The sequence below is a fragment of the Apteryx rowi genome, unplaced genomic scaffold (assembly GCF_003343035.1).
Source record: "Apteryx rowi isolate R43461 unplaced genomic scaffold, aptRow1 scaffold_496, whole genome shotgun sequence".
Taxonomy (NCBI): Eukaryota; Metazoa; Chordata; class Aves; order Apterygiformes; family Apterygidae; genus Apteryx; species Apteryx rowi.
In genome coordinates this window covers 180,775-208,670 of record NW_020450756.1, presented here as the reverse complement: position 1 = coordinate 208,670, position 27,896 = coordinate 180,775, and the positions used below count along the sequence as shown (strand labels likewise).

At 38.4% G+C, this 27,896-nt stretch overlaps 1 protein-coding gene across 6 annotated transcripts in view; it reads right to left on the bottom strand.

Annotated features, from left to right (window-relative positions):
• The window catches only part of GALNT1 (polypeptide N-acetylgalactosaminyltransferase 1), a 70,277-nt gene that overhangs the window by 32,060 nt on the left and 10,321 nt on the right, over positions 1–27,896 (bottom strand). For 2 of the 6 annotated variants that reach the window (XR_003255715.1, XM_026079233.1), the window contains exons 2-3: positions 17,649–17,877; positions 10,203–10,377 (exon numbers count right to left, since the gene is read on the bottom strand). Coding sequence is in view for 5 of the 6 variants with exons in the window: in XM_026079233.1 (XP_025935018.1) it covers positions 10,203–10,377; positions 17,649–17,787 (314 nt within the window). In the remaining variant the exon portion in view is untranslated. Of the gene's footprint in view, positions 1–10,202; positions 10,378–16,794; positions 16,950–17,648; positions 17,878–21,717; positions 21,827–24,214; positions 24,348–27,896 lie in introns of those variants that run through there. The other 4 variants (XM_026079234.1, XM_026079235.1, XM_026079236.1 and 1 more) reach the window with 4 other exon arrangements.

The following is a 27,896-nucleotide window of genomic DNA, read 5'->3' as shown; positions in this document are numbered from 1 at the left end:
ATCCTTACCCATAAGCTCTCGACTCGCTCTTCATCCACCCCTAGGCACAGCTCAATACATTCCAGTTGCTCTCTCACATAAAGAGCAACTCCACCACCTCGCTTGCCTGGCCTGTCGTTCCTAAAAAGCACGTMGCCATCCATGACAGCACTCCAGTCATGTGAGCTATCCCACCATGTCTCTGTAATGGCAATGAGATCGTGGCCCTGCGACTGCACACAGATCTCTAGTTCTTCCTGTTTGTTCCCCATGCTGCGTGCATTGTTGTACAGGCATTTCAGAGAGGTGATCGAGCATGCAGGTTTCCCAGGAGGGATACAAGAGGATCCTCCATAGCCACATCCCCTGCGCACTTCCCTGGCTGCATTCACCTGCTGGAGGCGTCCTGACTTGAGCAGTCTTTTGCCAACTACCCTGGCACTATAACTCTCCCCTTCCCCCATCTTTCCTAGTTTAAAGCCCTCCTTAACAGGTTGGCCAACCTGTTGGCAGACACGCGTGCCCTGCTTCATGAGGGCAAAGACATGCATCCTCCGCTTCATGAGGTGGATCCCATGGTGCTATCAAACTACAATGAAGAGAGAAGCACGCCACTGTTACTGCCTCTGCCACTAAAGCTTGGTGTCAGATCCAGAGTGCCTAATGCCACCAGTGGAAGGACTTAAGCCATCACATTTTACAGAAGCTGCTTCTTCTCTAGAGCCCTGGAGCATTAGCTATGCCTGTGCCTTCATGTTAATGGAAGCGTTTGGAGTAGAGCACTGGATAGACAGAAACTTCACATCCAAATGCTGGTAAGGAAATAGTTTGTGCCTCTAAAATATAACAAGCTAAATATCAAAGTGTCTAGACAATAGATTCACAACTGCATCCCAGGCAGATAAAACAGACTTTGAAATCCTCTTCAGCAAAGACAGGAGTGCACATTACACTGCACAGGAAATCCGCTGAGGTGGTGGGAACTAGTGGGAGCGTCTCCACTTTGCTATTTTTGCATCACCAAAACTGTTTACTCTCAACTCTGCTTCACATCTAGCAGAAATGGAATCCTCTTTTCTCTCAAGCCAATGGAAGAATGAGAAAACTATACTTCCCCATTGCAGAGACAGAAGAAGCCTATGAGGAGATCTTACAAGATGCTTCATTTGAATTCCTTGGAAGCTGAAATACTTTGGACACCTGTCCTGCTCTGCTCATTGCCTGACCCAGAGCTCAGCAAGGCCAGCGCATCCTAATCGTCCATCCCCAAGGTGCACAAATGCCAGGAACTCAACACACTGCCAGTCACTATCCTAATGCTACCTTCTTCAGCTTACTGTTGGGACTTCTACACACACTCCAAAGATCACCTCGAAAATGTAACTGCACAGTCATCTTATTACAGGATAACACTTGGCATTTTATCAATACCTTGAAATAAACTGTATTCAGTACCTTGTATTTACAGTTCAATTTAATTTAGAAATTATTCCTAAAACCCAAGATTGAGAACTAAATGCAATACTGTCATACCTTAAAAGCTAAATAATTAAAATAAAATTAGCAGTAATCTGTCTTCACATCTTTCAAAGTCATGCTAAAGTATTTCTTAAAGTAATGCAGTAAAGTGGCATTCAATATCCTGATACAACTTACAAACTTCTGTTTCATAGGCTAAAGAATTATAGACCAAAAAAGGCTAAAGGTAGAAGTAGTCTTTCAGGAAACCAATTACATACTACCATAATGCTTATGCAGTGAGAAGCAACAAGGAAAAGCTTCTTCATTGAAGTATAACATTAAAACAGTTTTTGTAGGTCATTTTCTAGGAAGATGTGATATATATATATTCTGCATTAGAAATAGATCCTAAGTTTCTAAATATTACAGGACAGATCTCTACCTCTTCTTTGACTGCCAATAGGTTATTCTCCACAGATGAGTAAAGAGAGCAGAAGTAACACTAGAATACTTTTTTTTTTTTAAATATGGAATTGTCAAAATGGGGCCACTCATGCTTATCAAAAAAAAAAAAAAAAAAAAAACTAGTAGGCTTAGGCACTAGCTGAGCCATGATTTGCTACATCTGAGATAAGTTTTATGCCCAGATTCTATCAGCTTTTTGTGGGAACAAGACATGACCAATAAAATAATTTCAAATGGCACAAATAGCAGCAAAACATGTACGCAACCTTTGTTTCCCAGCCCAGTGCACATAACCCAGCGCATTCTGATATAGGACAATGCAAGCAAAAGCATCCGCTGTGCACCAGGCAGCTCAGCCGGGCAGCCTTACTAGAGCTCAGAGCAGAGCTGGTATGTACAACAATGTGATATTGCAGTGCTGATGGGTTTTTGGAAGCTGCACTATGAACAAAAGATGAAAAAAAAATTTATCATCTTATAATTTTGTCCAATCTTTTGACTTTGCAGGCAGTAAATAACAGTTATAGATAAAAGTTGTGGTTATAAATAAATCACATGCCAGAACTTGGGATTATTCTTTTGTCAAATTTAGAAGTCTTACTGAAAATTGTATTAGACCTACAGTTTTGAGGAAATACTATATAGCACAGCCCCTATAATAAAGCTGTTTAACACCAGTGATTCTATACAAATAGCATAATTAAAATACATTGGAGTCTGTTTGAGAAATAAGCATCAGTATCCTTAGACTTGAAAACGCACATTTATTTTCTACTGAAGTTACCAAAATTAATGCAAGACTGCTAGAGAAAAGTCTTAACTCCTGTCATGAAACCTCAAGTCTTTACTTAATGATATCTGGTGAATCTTGCTGCAGCACCATAAAATGTCAGCACTCAGCTGTTTACCTACCCATTTGCCAAAAGTTACAGTCTGCAGTAAAGGAAGGTAATAAAGCTGAGGCACAGCTAATACCCAATGCACTGTCTACTTTCTGCTTAAAGCAGGTTTGAAATAAGACTCTGAGTCATGCTGAAGCAGCTGAAATCGAGCTGTTTCCTCTGCCACCTCTGCTACAGAGGTGGTAACCTATGACTGAGGTGTTAAAAAGCTACAGCATTACAGCACTTTGTTTCTGGTAAACAATGATTTAGTCTTTCCTGGAGATCAACAGCAGTCTTATGATACCATTATAAACAAGGACATCAATAAAGTTGATTCCAACATAAATATTAAGAATATACAGAGCCTACTGCATGCAGATTGTAGATAACCTGCACTGGAAAAACATTTCAACTTCACAGAGAACCAACACAGCTAAAAGAGCTAAAAGCAATACTTCTGAGAAAGAAGGAATCACTCAGTACCATAATACGCCAGACCCTTTTTCAATACACTGACTTTGCATACAACCACAATAATTTGTGGCCACACAAAAAGAAAGCGCTACAGAGAAGTTCGCAGCAAAACTTCACACTGCTCCTGAAGAAAGCCTCTTCCTCCAAATCAGAACAATTTGTTTTAGAAAAGTAGGTCTTGATTTATATAATTCATATGACAACTACCATTAATCTTTCTTAACAGGTGACCGGAATGCAGGCAAATCCTTCACTCTTATTTAAACATTTCCGTCCAGCCTGCCAAAATGTCTGCCTTCAATAGTATCATGTTAATTTACCTGACTTCAAGAGTATGAAATTTTCCTTTCTTCTGATTTCAAAGATTTGGATATAAGAAAGGTCGCATTATCTCATGATTCAAGTAGAAATCTTCTTTAGACCCTGGAAACAAAATCCAAAATGGGCCTTAAAACCATTGTGGTTACAGAATTCAAGCAGAACTTCACACAAATAATTACCTGCAATTGACTACTTTTCCTACCCTGAAAGTGATCATAAGAAAGCATCTTTGGATAAAAATAATTGTGTCCTCAAGGACTGAAATTCAAACCTAAGTTCTCTTGCCAAATTATTTTGCATACTTGACCTATCAATTTGATAATATATGAATATATATGAATAATATATGGCTGCTCATCCAAAATGAAAGACACTTGTAACTAAGAATGAGATTGCCAACTGTACAGAAAACAGTTTATAGAAAACAAGCTGATTTTTAGTGTTTTTTATTTTTTATTTTCTCTAGGAAAAAGATTTACACGCAATTTCTTCTGGCTAGCGCACTAAATCAACATGAACAAGAAAATTTCCAAATACTGATTCTGCACCAGGCCARTAACAAACTGCACACAACAGAAAAGTCAGATGAAAAATATTCCTGCTTTGAAAGAGAACTGTCAAGCTTCAATGTCTCACCTGCTTTCAAACTTCCAGTGCATCACTGCTGGAAGTTACATTCCTAGTTACCACATCAGCAGATTTCCTCTGCAGATCCCAGGTAAATTAACAGCCTGGATTTCTAGCCTGTGACAAACAATAAAGTGTTCAATAAACTTTCACCTTCTACCATCTTGACAACTTTGCTCTTTTTGATTTTCTTCTACATCACCACAGCCTGAACTTAACAAATACCAAAAGTTCACAAAATGTATCACAATTTATGGACCTATTTAAATCCCCATGACCACTTAACACACTCTTTCTATAATGAACTGGTTTTTTTCGTATTCCACTTCATCAGGTGCAACTGCAGGCTGCTGCCAAAAGTGATAACCCCACTTTCTATCACCACAGTTCTGTCCCATCCCCTCCTTTGCACCAGATCTGGCAATCATACAGCTGCTGGATGTGTTCGTTCATTTTGCTGATCCAGCAGCATATGCCTTTTTCCCCTTTTGGTGTGCAAGCCTCCATTCAGTTCATGAACTCACGCAATCTTTGGATCAGCATCAAATAAGAAGAATTCTCCTTTTGGCTCTGGCCACATTTATACCAGATTGGATGTAATTTGAAATGACTCCCTTAGCTTTTCTCCTGGATGAATTAGCATAATTAAAAAGAGCACACCTTCTGAGGCACCACATAGATGTAAATACTTCAAGCGCTGCCATTTAAAAAAAACCATGAAGCTCAACATATTTGAGTACACTCCAAGAGCATACTACTGCATATGCACATTATTAGTCCTACTGTGAATAGATTTATTCAAATAAACTATTTTCCTCACAAAGTGATTGTGTAAATTTGATCAATTTGTGTCTTATTATGATTCAGCTGTAACAAAGTATACAGTAAACCCTTGTAGTCAAAACAATTTATGTTTTGAGAAGTTAAAATGTGAATTCTAGTATATTCTCACATGTATATTTTGGGTTTAAGATTGACAATACTTTTTTAAGAATAAGTTTGAAAAGCAGATTGCAGTCACATAACTGAAAAGTGCTATACTGTATCATGCAATTAACAGTATCTGATGCACCTGAAAGCCTAGACCTAAATACAGTTCTTTGTAACAAAGGAAGTTACAAAATAGGAGTTAGTCATATGAGAAGCTTACTCAGAAAGGAGCACATCATAAATGCTATAAACTCCACAACATTTGTTTAAGTTAGATTCAGAAGAATGGCTTTTAAAAAACAAACAAACAAAAATTGTCTACTTCCTCCTGAAGGTCAAAATAAGCTTGAAAGCAGCAACTGAGTAAGGTAGCTTGACCCAGCAAAAACAGCCTTCAATAGTAACTTAAATCAGCCACATTACTGTACTGGTTAAACCTTGATATCTTACAGATCTGCACCTTAACTTTCTATTAAATTGCTGAAGTCATAAAATTGTATGAATTGAAATCCAGTTCACTCAAATACATAGGACCATCATTTGGCTAAAAACTCTGGTTATACCTTAACATTATCTGCACCACTCAAAAGCTAACATACACACTCTTCCTTAGAGGAGACCGTTTGAGAAGAGGACACTTAAAACATCCCGTACGTTATGCAGGACTGAGACATAATAAGACTTCTAATACCCTTCATTTTGATAGTATTGTACTGACTCAGCAGCAAAAAGACAAAGATGACATTTTTTACTGAGCTGTACAGAACCTGTAGCCTTGGAGAAAGTGGTGCAAAGGTAGCCAAAGCTCTCCACACCGCCTGTTGCTGCTGGTCTGCTCTGTGAAGTCCACCAGGCCTCAGAGAAATCTCAACCAGCTTCCTAGCTCAGTGCCACAGCTCAAGTCCGGATCGGCACTTACATAATGCTGCCTGACATAGGTCTATTCCAGATACGCCTCCAGTGCTCCCAACCATGACCACTGGGGCCTGAGGGAGAAGAGAGCTTTATGGATGCTCTTCTCTAGTGCAAAGGAGCCAGAATTAGGATTAAATTCTCATCCCAGGGAGCCAAATGACTCCTTAAATTTTTTATACATTCCACAAGTAATAATGACCAGAGGCCCAACAACCTCACCTTAGCACATGGTACTCAGTCTCCATTTTACAAAGCAGATTCAAAATCACCTCAAGCAGACTTGAGAGCAAAACCAAGTCTGTGACACATACAAGTTTCACACATTCAACCACACAGCTTCCCAGCCTGAAGACCAATATAAGACAAACATACACAGCTGAACACCTATTTTAGTCATTGCCACCTATGGTGCTTATTTTAGTCATTGTCTCACTATTCATCAACAAAAATCAAGGCAAGACTCTAGTGTCCTTATTCACCAATCTTTGCTGTCATGTCAAGCCCACAGCTGCATATTTTCCTGGCAAGTGCGACTCAACTCCCACTTTGATGACTGATTCACCAACCAGAATAAGACATGCTTACAAGAAATATTCTATTAACAACTTGAGACCAATCTGCCAACCCCAGCTGCTTGTTCCCCCACAATGACATTCCTTTCAGAGGTCGCAGCCCTGTCAGTGCTATCAGTTTGTTAGTCTACATGCCCCAGTCCAGAGCTGTGGAAGAATCCAGGTGAAAAAATAAACTTCCAGATTTTTTTTTCCTGTTAAACAAATCATTTATTTGGGACAACTAGAAGAATAAGGAGAATAATGTTCCCTCTTGCAAATACAGAATGACTAGGAATCCAGGCGTATATCAAAGATTTTAAAAGCGCTTGTATGCCTAAGCAATTTTGGGCCAAATAATAATAGAAACCTATTAATATATCTGAAGTACCACTCAACAGAACAGAGTTTTAAACCTCTGTAGACCTGTGAAACTGAGGAGCTCCCCTGACTGGGGAAGTGCCTAATAGTTAATAAAACAGTTCACATTTTTGTTCTTCTACTAAGAAAAAAAGTTCTTGGCCAAAAAATTAAACTCGATATCCCAACTGGGTCATCTATAGAGATTAAACTCCTAACATCCAGATGCAGAAGTGCAAGCTAGAAGGTTGAATTTATTGATTAAGGCAGTAGCTGCCTCAAGACTCCGTAGAACTGAGCAGGGCTATAAAGCCATGATTGCCTTCACGCAGATTACAGTGGTGTTTGGCAGAACTAACAACTAACGTGAATGATAATGTAGACTACTTCACAAAGCCACTCTGCAGCTGCCAGGTCATGTCAACACCATTAAATATGTATGGCAAATTGGTCCTGGTACATCTGATTTCACTAGCTTTTCAATGGTTAACTGTTAGGCACAAAGTTGACTCTACAGACTTGTGTATTTCAAAAGAACTGATGCGGCCAGAACACTGTAGGAGTCAAAATGATCCCATGTCCTCCCATGCCACATTTCAGGAATTAACCCACCAAACCTGTGAAATAATTACATAGTTGAACAGCTTAGTCAGCCTCTGAACATATCCCACTTCTCAAAAACTTTGACTGAAAGTGCTATCGGCAGCTGCACTGCAAAGCACACAAAAGGGGTAAGGAACTGCTAGAATTACCCCTCCTCCCTCTCCCACAACTATTTCCATATTAGCAGGGATTTAGACAGCACAAGAAAAAAATCCTGGCTAAGCAGTTATAGCAGAACCAATCCTGCTAACACAGCACAAAATGCTTCTAACCATGTGCATATTTGGACTACTGCGATAAATAACTTCATACAACATATCTGAGCACATTTACAGTTCTCCCAATTCTGAAAGTGGCTGCAGTTTTCTTGAAAAGTAATATTAACCCACAGGTACAGATTAAGACRCTTTCTGCATTGGAAACATAGTAACATTTAGATTTGCTTGAGAAATGTTAGCACACTTCCTGCTTCCTAATTACTATGAACTTTTGGAGTAAATACTGAAAGAATCACAAAAAAAGGAGCAAAGCTTGCTCCTGAGTCTTAAAAACTCAGAGCAAGTGAATGTTAAAATTGTTGGCAGCAAAATATAAAAACAGAAAATCCAGCTCTGTCCCAAGCCCTTATTCAAGATTTTACTCTATGATACCATTTTTATTCATATAGTATTGTAATCGTATTTGTATCCATACAAATACAAAAGATGAACAAATGCAACACTACTAAACTTACTGATAAAGTATAATGCATATCCTACTGCAAAACACAAAAATTATAGACCATGGCCAAATGTGCAAGACAGAAAAGTTCCTGTAGCTCAAGTTGACTTTAAAATTGTAATCTGACTTCTTTGTGAAAGCTTTAACAGTGCTTAGGTACTAAAGTTCTAATAGTTTGCAACAATTTCTCTTTCCATTTTTAGCTAATTCAAAAGTAGATTTTATAAAGCTGACAAGTACAAATAGCCAAGGCAGCTTTTGACATCCACACATAAGGATTATATTTCTTAACTTTGTACTCAAACTATAAAATGGTGTAATAAATACATCCAAGTTTTCCACTATTAGTGCTGCTCAGCAAAAGATGTTCTTTAGTCACCTTACTTCCAAGATCATAATGAAAAATTACCCATATTTACCTTTCAAATAGAACACCAGCTATTTTCCCAAAGTTGTGTTATTTCCATTCTGCTCTTCCAGAAAAAACATACAGAAATCACCCGTTAGCATTTCAGCTTTACCAAAAGTCTCAAAAGAAACTCACCATCTCCCTTGCAGCTAAAACAAGTTTCACAGGTTAACTAGAAGTTCTTAATCAGTGGCAGTCATCACTAAGAGACAATTTCTTATTGTATAGAGAAAACGCTAAGAGGGGCAGATACTATGTATGAATATGCACAAATGCCAAGAGCGATCCATTGCCAAGTTATGACTATAATCAGAACAATAATATGAGAGACAGGAAAAGCAGGATACAACTACGTTACACACTTTTACATACACAGAGGGGAGGAAAAAAATGTCAGTTTTCAAAAAACCCTCAAAGTTCATGTGTTCGTTCTTCCACAATACTAAGAAACACACAAGTAGCAACCACAAAATCTGACAAAGAGTAAATCTGCAAATTAATTGAAAAATCCCATTAATTCAAACCTACAAAGTTCTATATTTAACAATAAATGTGTCTCAATATCAAAGCTTATTATTAAAAATACCAGCTCTGCCAGAACTCGCACACTATTCCCATTACTACAGATGAAGGTACATACAAACCAGATCTTTAAACATGAAGTAGTCAGAGCTTCTTCTCATTCCTCCTCATATCATTTTCTGAGGTCGAAAATGAAAACAAACAATCCAGCAGTTAGGCCTTGTGCATGCAGTAGCAGCAAGCTGAGTTTGTACAGCATCCATTTCTTGCAGAAAAGCGCAGGTAGTTGACTGGGAAAAATCTTATTTTACAAACTCTATTTAACTTTAAAGTCCCTTTTGTAAGCTAGGCAAGAGGGTGGAAGGGGGTGGTCATCAGCCACCTTGCCAGGGTAGCCCCAAGAGAGTAAAGCAATCTTAGTTTTATTTAAGGCAAGGCTACAATTTTCCTTCTAATTACTCATGACTCAAATAACTCTGAAAGGATCAATATTTCAGAGGCAAGATCAAAAATATAAACCAGATGGATATTAGAGAAAAGAAATGCAATCTAAGCGAGGCTGTGCACATTTTATTAGGTATAAAATTTTTAAGTATTTCTTTTTTCTTGTCATTACATCTTTTCTATTTCATATAATCCAGATTTTTAGCCCGCCTCATTCTGAGTGAAGCATGAATTTTTCAAACAAGTCATTTTTTATTGATATACCAAACTTTAGATAACTTTGCTTTCCCTTCAATCAATTACATTTCTATTCCCTGAACAAGCTTCATAGTTGTAATCAGATTCATAGCAAATAATGCTGGAAAAATAGTTCATTCTACACGATCTTATTTTACAAATAAGTACCATATATACAGGAAATCCTCCTACTTCTCACTTTGACATTAGTATCTTGCAGAACTGAACTCGTTTTGGATCACTCTTTGCACTTTCTTCATTTACATAAAGTACATCTTTAATACAATATAAGGTACTTACCCTTCTAACCTGACATCAGGTAAAGATCTGTTGAGTGCAATCAATTCACTTGCCATTAAATTAAACTGATTTATTTTAAACATTTCTTTCATCTTTTCTTGCTCCTCTTTCGGAATGACCACAGGCTTCCCCATCTCTCCAGGTCCTTCATGTGGTTTTTGTATAGGTTCTGGAACTAAGAGCAAATACATTAAAACGCTAGCGACACTACTTGCGTGCTTGCTTTTGTTTAATATATTTCAGTTTGTATTGTAGGAGCGTTCCTGTTTAAAATGGAGTTCTAAAAGCACCATTTCAGAGTTTAATGTTGGTACTTGATCATCAACAGGAACAGTAACACTAACACTTGACATGTTTTTTAAAAAAAGAAATCATTAATATCAAATATATCTTTCCAAACTGCTGAGGGAGAGAAGGAGGAGAAAATGAATTCAGACTCTTGGAAAAGTTTTTACAAACAAGTTTTTACCAACTACTGATATGTTATACTTTCTTTACAAATATTTATTCACTTTTCTCCTGAACTATTTTAAATTCACAAGTAATGAATTTCAAAAACTACTACTTTACAAATTCAGCACAAATTAAAATATATATATATATATATATATATATATATATATTAAAGGACCTAAATAGAGGAGGAAGTATTTTAAAATAAAGGTAAAGCTCTCAGTTATATGCCTAAATTGAAATTATCTTCAATCTCCTGCTAGGACAGCATATTGTAATTAAAGTTTATGCCAAGAGCAAACAGACATGTAAAGAGTAAAAAAATGCCCAAGCCTTCCACCTTTGCCAAAACACTGAAGACTCAAAATCCATACATACTAACAAATGAAACATTTTGCTGGTTTGCATTTAACATTAATCAGTTGCAACCATAATGTTTTCCATATGAGAAACTTTCATTTTCAAATATCTGAAGTAAACTGCACTAGTGTAGCAAAGCACTGACATTTAGCTGAGAAAATCCTCCCAGTATGGAGATACTTTCTTTTAACCACAAAGCTCCCTTTGACTGTAAGTTGATCCATTTATTACTAGAAGTTGCTAGCCAGCCAATCATATACAGAAAATTTTGATAGAATCAGTATTTCCAAGTAGATACTGAGCAGACCGATTTAAAGCACTTGTTTTAACTATGGTTTGAAATAAGCGCAAAGCCTTAAAGTTTGTTTTGTATCTTTACTTCCTAAAGGAAGTACAGGTTGCACCTCACTAGTTCAAAAGCATCAAAACTTACTAACTTTCAATTGCATAACCTTTTAAACTAGAATCTGTGCTATTTTTTGTTAATTAGCATAAAACAATGGTATATAATTGGGCAATTATTTAGGCTTAAATTTTTATGATCAGCTTATTTTTAACTCTATTATGTCAGGTTATCATAAATCATTTTTTCTTAAATTTAGGAGCAATTAGTATACAAGTACAGTTGGATAGAAAATAACTAAATGATGAGTGCTTAACAGAACTTAAAGTTATTAAACAAAAAAGTTATCTGAACATGGTTATACATAAAAAACAAAACTTGGTAAATTTATTCACCATGTTTTTCAGCATTCTCAAGGGAGAACATTCTTTCCTATCATACTTGTATTTGTGATTTAGAAGAAAAAACACTTTAAATATTTAAATTTTCAGTTTTTGTTTTTGTTTTTTTAACTTTGAGTAAACCAGTTAAACTGAATAGTTAAATTAACTGAAAACTCTAATCTTCGACATTTGCAGATATTGCTGACCAATTTAGCAGTTCATTTAGCACACCAATGACCTGGATGCAGGTGTGCAGCTATCAACTTTCACCAATTCATTAGTTTAAGTTTTAAGTTTCAATACAAATACCTACCACTTGATCATACCTTTTACCTAAATGATGTACTCCCTCCCATCTCCTGCAGAAAAACCCATCAACAAGAAAAAAAGATTCACATATGTGTTACAGAACTCAGATGCAAAGATAGGCAAGTTTGGTGCGCAAATATAAAGATGACTTTCCAAGCAGAGTTAAACTATTTTGTCTCAGGTTTCTGCATTCCCCATAATCTGTTTTCAGACAAAAGCATTTAGTTTTCATACACATACAGACCAACAACACTCTCCCAAAATGACCAGTATACATATTGCTAAGAACTCAAAAATCAGTACACTTCTGGTCAGTGAACTATGGAAAAAAAATTTTTTTTTTTCCCTTTGAAGGAATAATTATGAGCATGCTACTTATGACGTACTTCTAGCAAATAGGCGCTTTAATGTACAGCTACAACTTCTGGAGCTGAATGAATGACTTATTACTAGATTTCCTGTTGGATTAAGAGATGATTGTTTTTCCAGCCATTTCTCCTCATTTGTATCAGTAAACCATTAGTTTTCTGATTTTTTCCAGATCTTCATTAAAAACAAACAAACAAAGAACTCTTTGTGTCTATGGTATTTAGACAAATTCCCTTTCACCAGGGAACGTGCCCAATTAAAAACAGATTACTTCAAAACCTGAGACCGCTTAAAGCTAGAAAAAAGGATGAGTGCTTCCCTGGCACATCTGTAGGTGCCACAATAATGGTAGACTAATCAGAACACCAAGTTCAGTCAGCCTTGTAGCAACCACAGCAATTATATGAAAACTTTTTTGACAAGTAAAAAAAAAGATTATTATTTTTTTTTAAGTTGTTTCCTATGCACAGCTCAGCCTTAGTGGAACACGGCTGATTTATGGGAGAGCAGGTATGAACAGCCCCTATTTTCAAGAATTCAATCACTGTTCTGTATCTCTAACCTGCTTACCTTTCTTCTTGGGAATTTAAGTGGATGAAAGTATTCAGAATCCTGAGTCCCAACACAGGGATTCCATCTTTATCAAAGAGCTCAAATTCAGAACACAAGCCTCAATTGGCACTTTACAAAATGACTGGTCTTAGTTTAAATTCTGCCAATGCCCCAAGAAAAGAGTGTAAATAGTAAACAGCTGAGATATCACAGGACTCTATGATATCAGTCTTTGGTCTGAGAGAAGAAAATACTTTTTTGCATGGCTTCTAATCATTACATAAGTGGAATGAACCATATGAAGGAGAAAAAAAGCCAAAAAGGATCAGTTGAGAAGTTTATTCAGTAACCATATCAAGTGCCAAAGCTAGAAGTTTCTTTGCAGTCATAACTAAGGAGCCTATAACCTGGGGTAGGGAAAGACTAATTAGAGTTTCATTGAACTCAAGACCTCAGAGCTGAGATACAGGATTCTTACAGAGGTAAGAGTTATGTAGAAGATCTTTATTAGCAAAACTGCAGTACTATTCAGGCCTTTCCTGTTTATAAGAACCAATCCCTTTTGTAGTGTTAGAGAATGGCTTGAACCCTTTCTTGGAGTCTAGGACTTGCTTACATTTATCAGTAAGTTTTATCCTAGCTGTGAAGTCTAAATTGCAATGCCAAATCCCCATCTGGAAAAGATAGTACTTAACTACAAATCATCTGAATTGCAGGTTTAGAAAAACTACTGCAAAACATGAATGATGCTTACAAAGTTTCACTCTTTCTGATTTTTACAATCTTTACACTTACAGCAACAGTCTTCTATCAGCAACCATTACCCTTCGTGAATCTGACTGATGAACCAATCAAAATTTGCAACAGCAACAACCATTAGCTGTAAAAAAGGAACCACCACCCAGCAAATACATCAATAGGAAGAACAGCTTGTGACCACCTCCACGAGGGCATAAACTGTGATAGTTGGGCAAGAGGTGTGCACCATCCAGCTCTGCTGGGTGGCTCAGAAGGAATGAGACACAACCGCTGTGAGCCAAGCACTGGAGAGAGCTTCCCTCAGACCTCCCTCCCCTTTACTGATTGTTCCCAGGGTTGGTGGGGGGAGAAAAAGCAGCAGGAGCAGCCAAGACAAGCACAGACTCCCTCCCACCCCTCCTGTAGCTGAGCTGATCCCAGCATGAATCACTGGTATGATCTCACTTCCCCAAACACACTCAACTGTCCAGGCAATCTCTTGAAGCTCCTGCTGTCTTCTTCAGCCATGGCAGAAGGCATGGGCAAAGCCTTAACCTATGGTTAAGTCATCTCATTATTCCAGTCTATCATATCCCTCCCTGCAGTATCATCACACAATGATCATTATTAGAGCCATATTACGGTTCCCCATAACCTTCCCCAAAGATTTTTCCTTCATCTTCACAGTATTTCCCAGTCCTCCACAAATTCCCAAGGGAAATTTCCAATTCCTGCTCCTCTTAAAATTAATTCTAGGCAGCTCCCGCAACCATCCCAGAGCACACAGCTACCCTTCAACAACGCTGCAATTGCTTTCCCAAGCTTCCTCTGCCTCCAGCAGACTATGCAAAGGCAGGCAGGCATGGCCCTCTCACTAGCTGTTGTTCTAAACAGCTCACTCATTAAACAACAACTGTGCTGTTACTTAAAAATAAATAAATACAATCATGTTCCTTTACAGCTTTTTATTTTGAATAATTTGCAAAATGTAGTGATGGTATACATACCATGGAACAGTAGGCCGTAACTGAAGCTCATAATTTAAGATACTGGTATCTTAATGCCATCAAAACAGTGAGGAAAGATTTCTCTCAAAGACAACTTAGAGCATGGCTCTAAATAAGTCTCATTCTGCAAACACCTCTCCCTCCGTTTTCTATGTTTGAAGCCTAGAGAAAACATCCTTCTAACTTTATGAATGTCTAAACTGGCCAAAATCTTCCTTAACATCATTTGCTCCTACTGAAATATTTAAAGATGAATTTTTACAACTAGGTAAGCACAGCTTAAAATAAATTCCTAAAATAAATTCATTTATATATTGAGTAGGTTCATTAGAAGCTGTTCATTAGTGCTTCCACAAATTGCCCATGTTGCTCCAGCATATAGTCCCTGTTTGCAACAAAAATTTCTAAATTCAGGAAACTACAGAATTTACATTAGTACAAAAGTTAGACTGAATCACAAGAGCTAACTTAATTATGGAAATGAACAAAAGAAAATGAAGCTAAAAAGAAGATTATGCTAAAAGCACCACAAAAAAATAGCCTTAATACTATTGGTTCTAGGTGTCTGGAGTGGGAATAAATCCACCAGACTCCAAGTCAGTAAAGTACTGGAAAAATAAGAATATGCAAGATAGGCATACAACTAGGTTAAACGGAAGTGGCAAAATACCAACTACAACTGTTGTTTCTGGCAGGCATATTCCTGCATATACTGGAAAGCAACAATGAAAATCAAGAAAAATGCGCAGAGCCGTGTACAATTTGTACAAGCTTATTATATACAATATTGGGGGGGGGAAGAAAAAAAAAGGCGGCTTTTAACACAGAAAGTTTAGGGAAAGGCCAGAATGAAGACCATACTCAACTACTAACTGAAACTAAGGTGGGATAGGGAAAGTCATAAAACCAATCTTTAAAAATTGCAGATTTTCCCTCATCTAAAGGACCCCTTTCAATACATCCTAAGAAACATACTTTCTAAATAGAGGAAGTTTTTTAGGTCCTCAACATTTCAGTTGGCACACACTATTCAAACCTAGCTCTGAATACAGAATCCTAAGCTTCCTCAGATGTGACAAATCAATTGTTCACTAAAAGTTTCAACTGAAACAAGTCAACTAGCAGGCAACTAACTACCTGCTTTGAAATACTTTTTGAAAAACTTGTATTTTCTTATATACACATAACTCCCAATAACTTCATGTGTAAAGCCATTTGAAGTTTTAACATCATCTATTTAAATCAAACCAAGTCTGAGATATATATCTATCTATAAATAAAGATAAGCAAACTAACTGCTGTTGATCAACAGAAAAAAAAAAAAATCTGGTTTGCTACACAGCTCTGAAAGAAGCCTGGCATAAGCTATCTGCTTAGCATCCCATAAAAGTTTTGGAGGGGAATCCAAAAAGTAGATCAATTCCTGAAAAACATAGTACCATCTGTCTTTGTTTCTTATTCTCAAGAAAGTTTCTCAACTTTTGAAAGAAGAGACTAAGGTCCTATAAAGGACATACTTTCTACATAACCCTAATTCATTTTCTAGTCATTTCCATTTACCTTAAGAAAAATCCAAAAGATAAAAAGACAAGCAACTGAAAACTGAAGTCCCTTCTGCAAAGCAGGGGTGTGCTAGAACCTTTCTACAAAATCTCTGCAAGCAGTTGTGGAAACAACAGTTCAGATGTACTAAGTGCAGCAATACCACATTCCTATGCATTGCTGGTCTCTGTGGAAGTTGATAAGCCCTTTTTGATCATGGGCAAGGGTGTGTGTGTGGGGGGGGAACGACACATGAACATTTCCTAAACATCCCCCTCTAATGTTATTCTGTAATAGAGGAGCATTACTCTTGAAGCACTTCAGAAAATTTCACAGTGAAGTCAAAATTATCTATACTAGATGTCAACACTTGAAAAAGATTTTCTTACAGAAAGCACTAAATAATTCTGAGCATAGCTGGCTGACCGGACTTAACTCATGCCTCACTGCATGAATTTCTGATAACTACAGTGAAACATAGAGACACACCCGTACTGAACCTACACAAGCTTTACACTTTACAACATTCTTCTAACCTTGCCAGAAGAAGAGGGACCATACCACAAATTTAGATATGTTTCACAAACATCACAGAGGTGGCCGCTGCTTGCAGTTGGGAATGCCTACACTGAGACAGAGCAGAGGTGACCTCTCCCAGCATCCATCTTTCCTCCCACATATGTCGGCTGCCCTAAAACAAAGTTGGTAAAATGAATGGAACCGGCATCCAAGTAACACACACCCAGCTCCTCTGACTGGTACTTGAAAAGTAGAATGACAGTAACAGAACAGAAAAACTTATCTGAAGAGCTTTACCATTGAATAGCACAGCTACAACTTAAAAAAAAACAAAACAAACAAAAAACCCACAACACACAGGATTTTTCATTTTTGTATCTGGTTTTATTCCAGTTATTTTGATACATTCATTTCCACTCCAACATTTGTTTGGTGGTAAGACTATTGTCCCTCTTCATTATTATATTCACTGGTCAAATTTTGGCTTAGTTTTTCAAGGAGTTTGTTTGTTTGTTTGACCACTAAGTCTACTGAAATCAGCAGTGCCATTGATTCACTGGTGGAAATTTAGTATGTGCTTTACATTATGTTAACGTTAACTTATGTTCCTGAACTGCTTATTACACAGCAATTTTTATTTTTTTCATACATATTTATGCTTAAAATCTTATCTTAAGCTAGCATCTGAATCTGCAACATGTACCTGAGATGGAATGTGCTTGAATTCCATAGTGCTTTAAAGAAACATTGAAAGTTTTGCAATACCCAATACTGCTTCAGTGTTTATACCACTGGGGCAAAAATCAAATGTTAAAGAGAAGTGTAATTTTAAATAAGCATAATTTAAAGATTACTTGGGCAGAAAGCTTACCATCTCCAGCAGGCAGGCCTCGTTCTTTCTTCTCATCACATTTGTTGCACTCACTGAAGTAAAGCAATAGAAACATATCCAGAAGGACCCAAACCAATGAGGTGGCAAGGACCACCTTGCAATATGCAAATTTTCTCATGGCACTTTAACTCAAATACAAAAATTAAAAAGTATAAATAAAAATAGCAACTGATTGCTTTAATCCAGTTTGAGAGACCACGTTCTATATCTGGAAAAAAAAAAAAAAGAAAAAGAAAAAGTCACAAAAAGGTTACCAGAGAACAGAAGCTAAAAGCAGCAATTTCAATTATGTTTTAAAGATAAGTTAATTACGACAAGCCTGTATGTATCAAAGTGACTGCTCTATGCGCGCCTGTGAGATTAAGAGAACAGGGCCAAGTAAGGCAGCAGCACTCCATTTTTTTACTATATTAAACAACTGTGAACAACTTAAGAAGCAATACACAATCTGAGCTCAGCAAAGGCAACTGGCTGATATTCTTCATACTTCCCCCATGCTGTACACATTGACTTTCTGTGGCCATCACTAGGAATGGTAGTCTACAAAAAACCCCTGTAATTTACATAAAGTCCAATGGCATATTACGCTTTAGCCATACGAACAAATGCTTTGCACTCAGCGAACCAAAATAAGTATCCATTTTGGTAAAATAAAACAGTAGACAGAGCAGAGAAAGTACTCACATGCCACCATGATCATTTACTAGACATTCAAAACTGAAGACTTCACCTAATAATTTGACACTTTAATCATTTAATATTTGACCACAGAGCAAACATCTATGCATTTTTCAACATGTATTAATTAAAACTTTAGAAATCCAACTTTTAAAATCCCATTTTGTCCTATTCAAATCAAAAATAAATTTTGTAACAAAGACTGCTATTTTCCATCACTGACAAAAAAAATATTACTTGGGGAAAAAGGTCAAGAACAGCTTTGGGCTTGTTCACTTATACTACTAAAAAATATATATATATATATATTTGGAAACCAAGAGGTTCCCCCTCACCACTGCTTTGCGTGTTACATAGTTCATGTTATACAGCCAAACTGTAAAGAATTCTGGCTAACTGCTACCGCATATAAAATGAATAACTTTACCATTTGTCTAGGAAATATTTCTACTATATACAATTTCCTTTCAGTGTCATTGTTCCTGTTTCCTATTAGCAAAGAAGTTTCTTTACGGTAAGAATTATTTCAACACAACATCCTCCCAAAGTATTTCCAAGTGGGAATAACTTACTAGATAAAACCAGAATTACAGACACCCTTAACTTGTAATAAAATAAACTTAAAATACAATCTGTTCTTCAAAAACACACAAAATTTAAACACACGCACACGGTCTTATACATACTTTGTGCCTAAACTGAAGTATTTTTTGAAAGGAGAACTTTAATCATAAGACACAATCATGCAGCAACCTCACCAAAAAAACTCTGCATATCATTAAGACTATTCTTCCTTTTGAATTTCTTAATCATGATTTATTTCCTGCTTTTTATTTGCTTCTTGGGGGAAAAGTACTATGATATCCCCTTTCTAAATACAGCTTACTTCTTCCTCTCACAGGCTCCAGAGACAGCTATGTCTCCATCCATCCCTATGCATTCAAATGGCATCAGATTGGATGGCACAGCCATCTAGGAGCTTCTAATCTTTCACTTCTGCAAGAGCAGGAGGGTGTATATCCCTTTGCTTCCTGCACAGCTGCACATCAAATGCCAAGACAGAGTCCTGCTGGGGATAATCTTAATTTGCAACTACACAATTTTGGTAATACAAAGATGACAATTTAACATAATTACAGATACTTCTCCAGCTCTTCAATAACTTGATGATAAAATAACAGATTAAATTATCCACAACAAAACATTAAGTGATATATGTCAAGAAAAACATCCTAGTTTTATATACACAAAGATGGGCCCTGAACTCAGGATCTTGCAGTAGCACTAGACAACTTTATAAAACCAACTGTGTGGTGATCAGTAGCAGTGAAAGAAAAATCAGGTGCTAGGGATTATGACAAGAACAGAGAACAACAAAAGAAACCCCAACCCTACATCATTACACAGTATTTGCTTTCTCATCTTGAGTGCTGTATGAATATCCAAGCCTGCCATTTCAGAAAGGATACAAAACAATTAAAAGAAAGGACAAATGAGAAGGGTGAAAGGATGATGAAGAATAGGAATGGCTTTGTTACAAGATATAAGTGAAGCGAGTAGCATTCTTCAGGGCTGGAAATGAGGTAACAAAACAGGTGACAATTCTATAAAATCAAAAGCTACATGAGATGGCAAACAGAGGACAATTGTTGTCTGTTTCTTCCAATACAAGAAATAGTAGTCAAGTGAATTTAGCAGCAAGAGGGTAAAAAAACAAAGAGAAGGTACTCCCCAGAATGTGCAGTTACACAGTGGAATACCTTGCCACAGTACACTGCCAGTACTGCAAGTCTATTCCGAAGCTATTAAATGCAAGGTCCTCACCCCTAGTTTAGAAAGTTCCTGACCTTTAAGTCACTGTACGCTAGAAGGTTATAGTGAGGCTTCCAAGACCATTCACTTTGAGGAATAAGGACTGCTGGGCAGAACCTGCTTGACAAAGTGAGGCAGACAGCATCATGGGGAGGCTCTTGCACTTCCCCTGTAAAAGCAACACTACTAGGGGTTGCAGACACTTCTCAAGTGCCTGTACAACAGACACATGCAACATGGCAAAGGAGCAAGAGGAATTACAAGTCTGTACACAGCTGCAGAGCTATTATCTCACTGGGATTGTGATGGGATGGCTTATACAACTGGAGTGTCACAACTGATGGATATAGGCTCTGCAGGAAACGCAGGCTTGAATGACAAAGAGGAAGGGCACTATGTAAAGGAGTGACTGAATTGCACAGAGCTCTTCCTCGGAATGGGTGGTGAGCCAGACAAGGGCTTACAGACAAGGATCACAGGATCAATTGTGGCAGGCATCTGCTACAGACCATCTGATCAAGAAGGAAAAGCAGATGAAGCATTCTTTAGACAACTGCAGGAAATCTCATGATTAGAGGACCCAGTACTCATGGGGGTTGTAACCACCCCAATATCTGCTGGAAGGGCAGTATGGTTGGACACAAACAAGCCAGGAGATTGCTAGAGTAAATTGATGACAATTTCCCGATGCAGGTAACTGAGGAGCCAAGCAGAGCAACTGATGAGGCAGTTGCTCTGCTTGACTTGCTACTAATAAACAAGAAAGAATTTGTTGAGGATGTGAAGGTCAAGGGCAGCCTTGACTACAACCACCACAAGACTGGAGTTTAGGATCCAGAAAAACTGAGCAGGATGTTACAAACCTGGATTTCAGGAGAGCAGATTTTGGCTATTTCAGAGATACGCTTGAAGGATCCCTTGAGAGACAAGCCCAGGAGAGCTGACTGATCTTCAGTGACAACTTCCTCAAAGCACAATTACAGCCCACTTCAATGTGCCGGAAGTTGAGCAAACATGGCAGAAGACCAGCACAGATGAACAACAAACTGAGCTCAAATGAAAAAAAGGAAATACACGGAAGATAGAGACAGGTCTACCTTGAAGGAATATAGAAACATACCCTGAGCCTATAGGGAGGTACTCGGGGAAGCCTGGAATTGAAGCTAGTGAGGAACAAGAAGTACAACAAGAAAGGCTTCTGTAAGTACACTGGCAGCCAAGGAAGGCTAAGGAAAAATGCATGTCCACTGCTCAGTGGGACAGTGGACCTGGTCACAACGATTGGAACAGGTGCCTCACTACTAGAAAAAAAGCAGTCGTCAAGAAGAACAAGATGGATCTGGAGAACCATCTGCTGGTCAAGTCTTACCACAGTCCCTGGCCAGATTATGGAGCAAAAACTCCTGCAAACTACATCCAGGAACACAAAGAACAAAAGGCAACTGGTAACAGACAGCACGGATTCACCAAGGGCACATCATGCTTGACTAACCCAGCAGCTTGCTTTAAGGAGATGACTGGTTTGGAAGGCAAGGGAAGAGCAGTGAGTGTTGTTTACCTTGACTTTAACAGAGACTGTGACAGTTTTCCACAGTATCTTTGTAGGAGCTAAGTGAGACATGGACTACAAGATGGCTGGACCGCTAGGCTCCAGGGGTTTTGATTAGCCATACAAAGTTCAGCTGACAGGCATTTATTTGCTGTATCCTTCAGGGGTCAATAACAGGGCTGATACTGGTTAACGTCTTTACCGAGACCCTGGGTGATGGAACAGAATCTTTCCCGATATCTGCTGGAAAGACAACACAGCTAGGCTCAAACAGTCCTGGAGGTTCCTGCAGAGCATTGGTGACAACTTYTTGACACAGGTGGTGGAGGAGCCAACAAGGAGAGGTGTGCTGCTGGACCTCGTACTAACAAACAAAGAAGGACTGGTGGAAGATGTGAAGGTYGGGGGCAGCCTTGGCTGCAGTGACCATGAGATGGTGGAGTTGAGGATCCTGCGAGGAGGCAGCAGGGCACCAAGTAGGATCGCAACCCTGGACTTCAGGAGAGCAAACTCTGGCCTCTTCAGGGACCTGCTTGGAGGAATCCCATGGGTKAGGGCCCTAGAAGGAAGGGGTGTTCAAGAGAGCTGGTTAATATTCAAACATCACCTCCTCCAGGCTCAAGAGCGGTGCATCCCTATGAGTAGGAAGTCAAGCAAAGGAGGCAGGAGAGCTGCATGGATGAGCAAGGAGCTCCTGGCAGAACTCAACCAGAAGAAGGAAGTGTACAGAAAGTGGAAAGGGGGACAGGCCACTTGGGAGGAATATAGGAACATTGTCAGAGTATGCAGGGATGCAACGAGGAAGGCTAAGGCCCGTTTGGAATTAAATCTGGCAAGAGATGTCAAGGACAGCAAGAAGGGCTTCTTCAAATACATCAGCAGTTGACCTGCTGGAAAGCAGCTCTGCGGAGAAGGACCTGGGAGTGCTGGTGGACAACAAGTTAAGCATGAGGCAGCAATGTGGCCTTGTGGCCAAGAAGGCCAATGGTATCTTGGGCTGCATCAGGAAGAGTGTTGCCAGCAGGTCGAGGGAGGTGATCCTGCCCCTCTACTCAGCCCTGGTGAGGCCCCATCTGGAGTACTGCGTCCAGTTCTGGGCTCCCCAGTACAAGAGGGATGTGGCACTACTGGAGCAAGTCCAGCGAAGGGCTACAAAGATGATTAGGGGACTGGAGCATCCTCCTATGAGGAAAGGCTGAGAGAGCTGGGCCTGTTTAGCCTGGAGAAGAGAAGGCTGAGAGGAGATCTTATCAAYGTGTACAAGTATCTGAAGGGAGGGTGTCGAGAGGATGGGACCAGACTCTTTTCAGTGGCGCCCAGCGACAGGACGTGAGGCAATGGGCACAAACTGAAACACAGGCACTTCCATCTGAACATGAGGAAGTACTTTTTCACTGTGAGGGTGACAGAGCACTGGAAGAGGTTGCCCAGAGAGGTTGTGGAGTCTCCTTCTCTGGAGATATTCAAAACCCGCCTGGATGCAATCCTGTGCAATGTGTTCTAGGTGACCCTGCTTGAGCAGGGGGGTTGGACTAGATGATCTCCAGAGGTCCCTTCCAACCTCAGCAATTCTGTGTGATTCTGTGAATGCACCCTCAGCAAGATTGCTGGTGACAACAAGCTGGGGATGGAGTGTGCAGCTGATACCCGGGAAGGGTACCCTGGAATGGCCCTGGGTAGCCATTCCAAGGGACTTCCAGAGGCTGGAGAAACAGAGAGGTAGCAACCTAATGAAGTTCAATATAAGCAAGTGCAAAGTCCTGTACCTGGCATGGGATAACCTGATTATCCATACAGGCTGAGTGCCAAGCAGCTATGCAGAACAAGACCTTTGGGTCCTGATAGACCACAATCTGAACACAAAATCAGTAGTGTGCCCCTAGGGCAAAGAAAGCCAATAGTACCTAGGGCTATATTAGCAAGGGTGTAGCCAGCAAGTCAAGGGAAGTGATTCCTCCCCTCTGTTTGGCATGTGTGAGATCACAGCTGAGTAGTGTGCCCATTTTGGGCTTCCCAGTCAATACAAGACAGGTGGTAACATTGCAGCAAGTCTAGCAGAGGGCCACAAAGACTGCTTGCAGTCTGAAGCACAATGTACAGGAAAAGGTTCAGAGAACTAGATTTGTTCAGCTGTCAGAAGAGATTGCTAAAGATAGACGTTTAGAGGTTGTAAAGGTCTACAACCACCCAACGGGAGAATGTAGGGAAAATAGAGCCAGAGTCTTCTTGAAACAAAAGACAATGACCACAAGTTGGAACATGGGAAATTCAGATCAGATACAAGGAAAACCTTATTCACAGAAGGGAGGGGAGACAGAGACACCTGATCCCACTGGACCTGCTTTGAGCAGAGGGTTGCACAAGATAACCTCCAGCCATTCTGTCCAACCCAAATTATGCTATGCTTCTAACAAGGTTGCTCAGGACTTTTTGCAGTAAGGGCATGAAAACTCCCACTGATGGAGTCCACAGCCTTCCTGTGCAACCTATTCTGTATTTGACTGACCTTGTGGTGAAACTTTTTTTCCTTTAGGTCACTGCAGAGCTTCCCTTGTTTTTGTTTATGATCACTCTCTCATTCTCTTGCCATGAACTTCAGTAAACAGCCAGGCTCCATCTTCTCAGCCACCTTCCAATAACTAAGAGGAAATTATTATTAAGTCCTCCCAAAACCATCTCTTCTCTAGACTAAACATGCCCTGTTCTTTCAGCCTTTCCTCAGCACTCTTAGGCACGTGCTCCGAGCCCTTGCCACCTCAGTGGCCTTCGCTTGAATCTCTCTAGGTTATGGACAGCTTGTTTGTAATCTGGGGTAGGCAGGAGAAAGAGGGGTGTCAAAACTGGACATGGCATTTCAGATAAGGCTAGTGGAAAATTTTGTGCTGTCATGTGACAAACTAGATTGAGGAACTAAAGTGGATCAAACATAAATCAAGAAAATAAAGCTAGTTTAAATATGACTGTTTACCCAGTTGGGTTCACCATGAAGTCTACAGAACATTCGCATTAGTGCAAAGGGAAAAGACATGAAAGCTGTGAGGGGTAAGAGTAAGTCAGAATCGCTCCTTTTGTCAAAAAATCCAGACTTAAACAATTTAAACAAGTCCTGTAACCACAACAATAATTCCCAGATGTATAGGTTTAATAACTGCATTTGCTGCTAAGTAACACAAACTGAAGATTTTTGCAAAAATATTTTTCCTCCCTTCAGAATATTGGACAATATGTCAAAGCCTTTACACCACAGAGGTAAAGGGAAGATTAAAAGTACCTTGAAAAGAGTAGGAATGGAGGCTCTAACTTTTCAAGAACAAAGTGAAAGGAGGTAAAATGCATAACAAAGTCCTGTTACCTTTAAAGGTCAAAGTGGGATCCCCCTCCCCCCCAACAAATATACTTGATACACTTGATATTAAAGGGAAAGATCAGCTTTAAAATTACTGCTCTTGTGTAAGTACATTGTTTCACTTCCCCATCTATCTGATTTTTGGTCATATAACTCCCAGCAAGTACAAAAAAGGATTTCAGCTTCCCATACCACCAGTTAAAAAAAAGAAGTTAAAAACTCTGTTCATATAAAATGACATTAAGTCATTTTTAGTTATGGAACAAGTTCACCTTTGTTTACACTAGTAATCAGACTTCAACACAGCTGTTTGTAAGTGAGACTTGACAAAGGGCTGCATTGCATTTATTGAGCTAGATCAGGATCCTGCACTACATGCAGTACCTAAGCAGATACAAAATTGATCTAAAGCCAAAATTCCTTTTCAGTCGTTGTAACTGAAAACATATTTTGAATTACCATTACAACGAAAGGATTTAAAGTTACCCTGTGAGTTTTCAAACTCGCAATCTGTTTTGGATTCTTTTCTGAAGCCTTAAACAGAACTGCCACCAGTGCCTAATCTAAAATTAGCATGGTAGCCACTGTACATTGAGTCAGATGGACTACATTAAAAAAAAATTTTTGTTTTTTGAACTTTCAGATATGATCAAAAGGATGTTGGGACAAAGTCAGAGCTCATCAAAAACATGACATAATATTTACTATTTCTAAGTCACTGGTGTCAAATTAAGCCAAATGAAAAGCAATTCAATGAACAGCATATAAGGAAATCTTGAAGGTCTACACAAAACGGACTTTTCAGCTTCTCAGTCTATTTAGTAAGAGGCAGAAAAGACTGGCATATTCTAGTTAAAATACATTTATATATAGCTTTTTGATCAAATATTTAAAAACTGAACCCAATGCAAATCATCAATATGGACATTGTCTAAAACTCCATATATCTGAACTATTAATGAGGACTACCCAGTTGAGTGTGTCTATACCTGGAAACAGAAATGATGCTAACACTATACTCGGGTTTCAGAATTACTTCTGCAACTATAGTGATGCTTTTTAGATTCTTTTTACTGGTCCATTCTCTAGTTTTTAGTACTAGCTTGTAGAGTTCATTAGAAACAGTTTATGGAGTTTATAATGAGCACGGTTCATTATAAACAGAGCTCATCAGCCCATTTTGAGCATAAACAGTGTTATGTAGTTTCAACGCTCTAAGAGCAAGTCTAAGAAACATTTATTTAAATCAGCCCATCTTGTGGAAGATGACTCTATTTAAAGAAAGGGTCTTCTGCATAGAAACACAATCACAGCTGTGAAAGTTCAGCAGGCAAAAAAAATAAAGAGATGAAACATGCCAGAACTGCCTTCTGCTCGGAAATTACACGTATAGAGCTACTATTCATTAGGCTACACTTGCCTGATGGATTTTGAAAGATTTCAGTATTCAAGAGTCATCAGTTTAGTACAATTCACCAACAGTAAGTTTAAAAAAAAAAAAAAAGAAAAAGAAAAAAGATGCAAGAGAAAACAGATCATACCAGTCTGGGCAGTAAGAAAGCAACTCATTAAAAATAAACCTACTCTTGAGAAAAATCTCCGAAAAAAATATACACCAATGTAAAACTCAATTTATATTCTTCTTGCTCTGCATGGAAGGACTACACTCTTAGTTCATCAGAAGCGAATTTTCAGTTCAAAAGTGAATTTTTTAAATTGACCATTTGAAAAAAAGTACCAGTTATGTTTGCTTACTTGGAAAACAGTTTCCAAAACTGGCTGGGCTTGAATGAAGAAATAAAAACAGAAATGTAAGAGTAACTGATTACACTTAAAAACCTGAGGATGAACTTACACAAAGAGAGAAGTTATTTGTAAGAAAGCCAATATAAACTAATAAGTTGGAACACAAATATGCACATAGAAGTAAAAGCTCTGTAGAGATGAGGGTCTTGTTCATCACAGAAAAGAGCTGTCAGAAACTGAAGAGCAGCCATGGGCTCCCTCTACAGTTCTGGCAAATAGTTCATAACTGCATGGAACTAAGTCACTGGGCACTTGAACCATGTGTATGATTCTCTTCATTTATTCTTTTAAATAAGTCTTCACACTTCAGAACTTTTACGATGGGTTCTAAATACTTCTACAGAAATATAGTTGCATAAACTGAATAGAAAAGCTTTCAAAACTAAGTTCTCTATTTTAATTTACTACAAGAGAATTAATTTAAGAAGTTGCTATTTTGATACCTGTAGGGGATTCAAAAATATCTTAATTACAACTATTTAACAACTGAAAACTACTGAACAAAAGGTTTATAGCTTTGCAAATTGGAGTACTTTGCAAATTTGGAATACTTAACAGTTTCTCAAATTGAGTGTATACTCAGTACGTACTATCTTGATTAAAATTTCTCAAAGTTTGGTCTAGAAATCAACCAAGCATTTGGTTAACACTTCCAAGTAGTTCCCACTACTAGGCAGTCTTTCATGGTTCTCTTCCTACCTAGCACTATTTAAATAATTGTGACTATTTGTAGCTTAAGAATGGCCCAAATAGTATTAGCATGGCCCTAATATTAATTATACATATTATACTATATAATAGATACACATATATACTATGTAAAAATATATTGGGAACAATGACATGGAATTGATCACACCTAAGATGGAGAAAAGACAAAAAAGAGAGATTACCTACGCTGATAAAACTGGGATGACCTGTGTAATCCATTCTTTAGAACACAAAAAGAACTGCCATGTAAAATTTTGAAGTGTGATAGCAGAGAGGATTGGTTATCGTCATATACTACCTGAAATAGGCATAAATGTGAGGATAT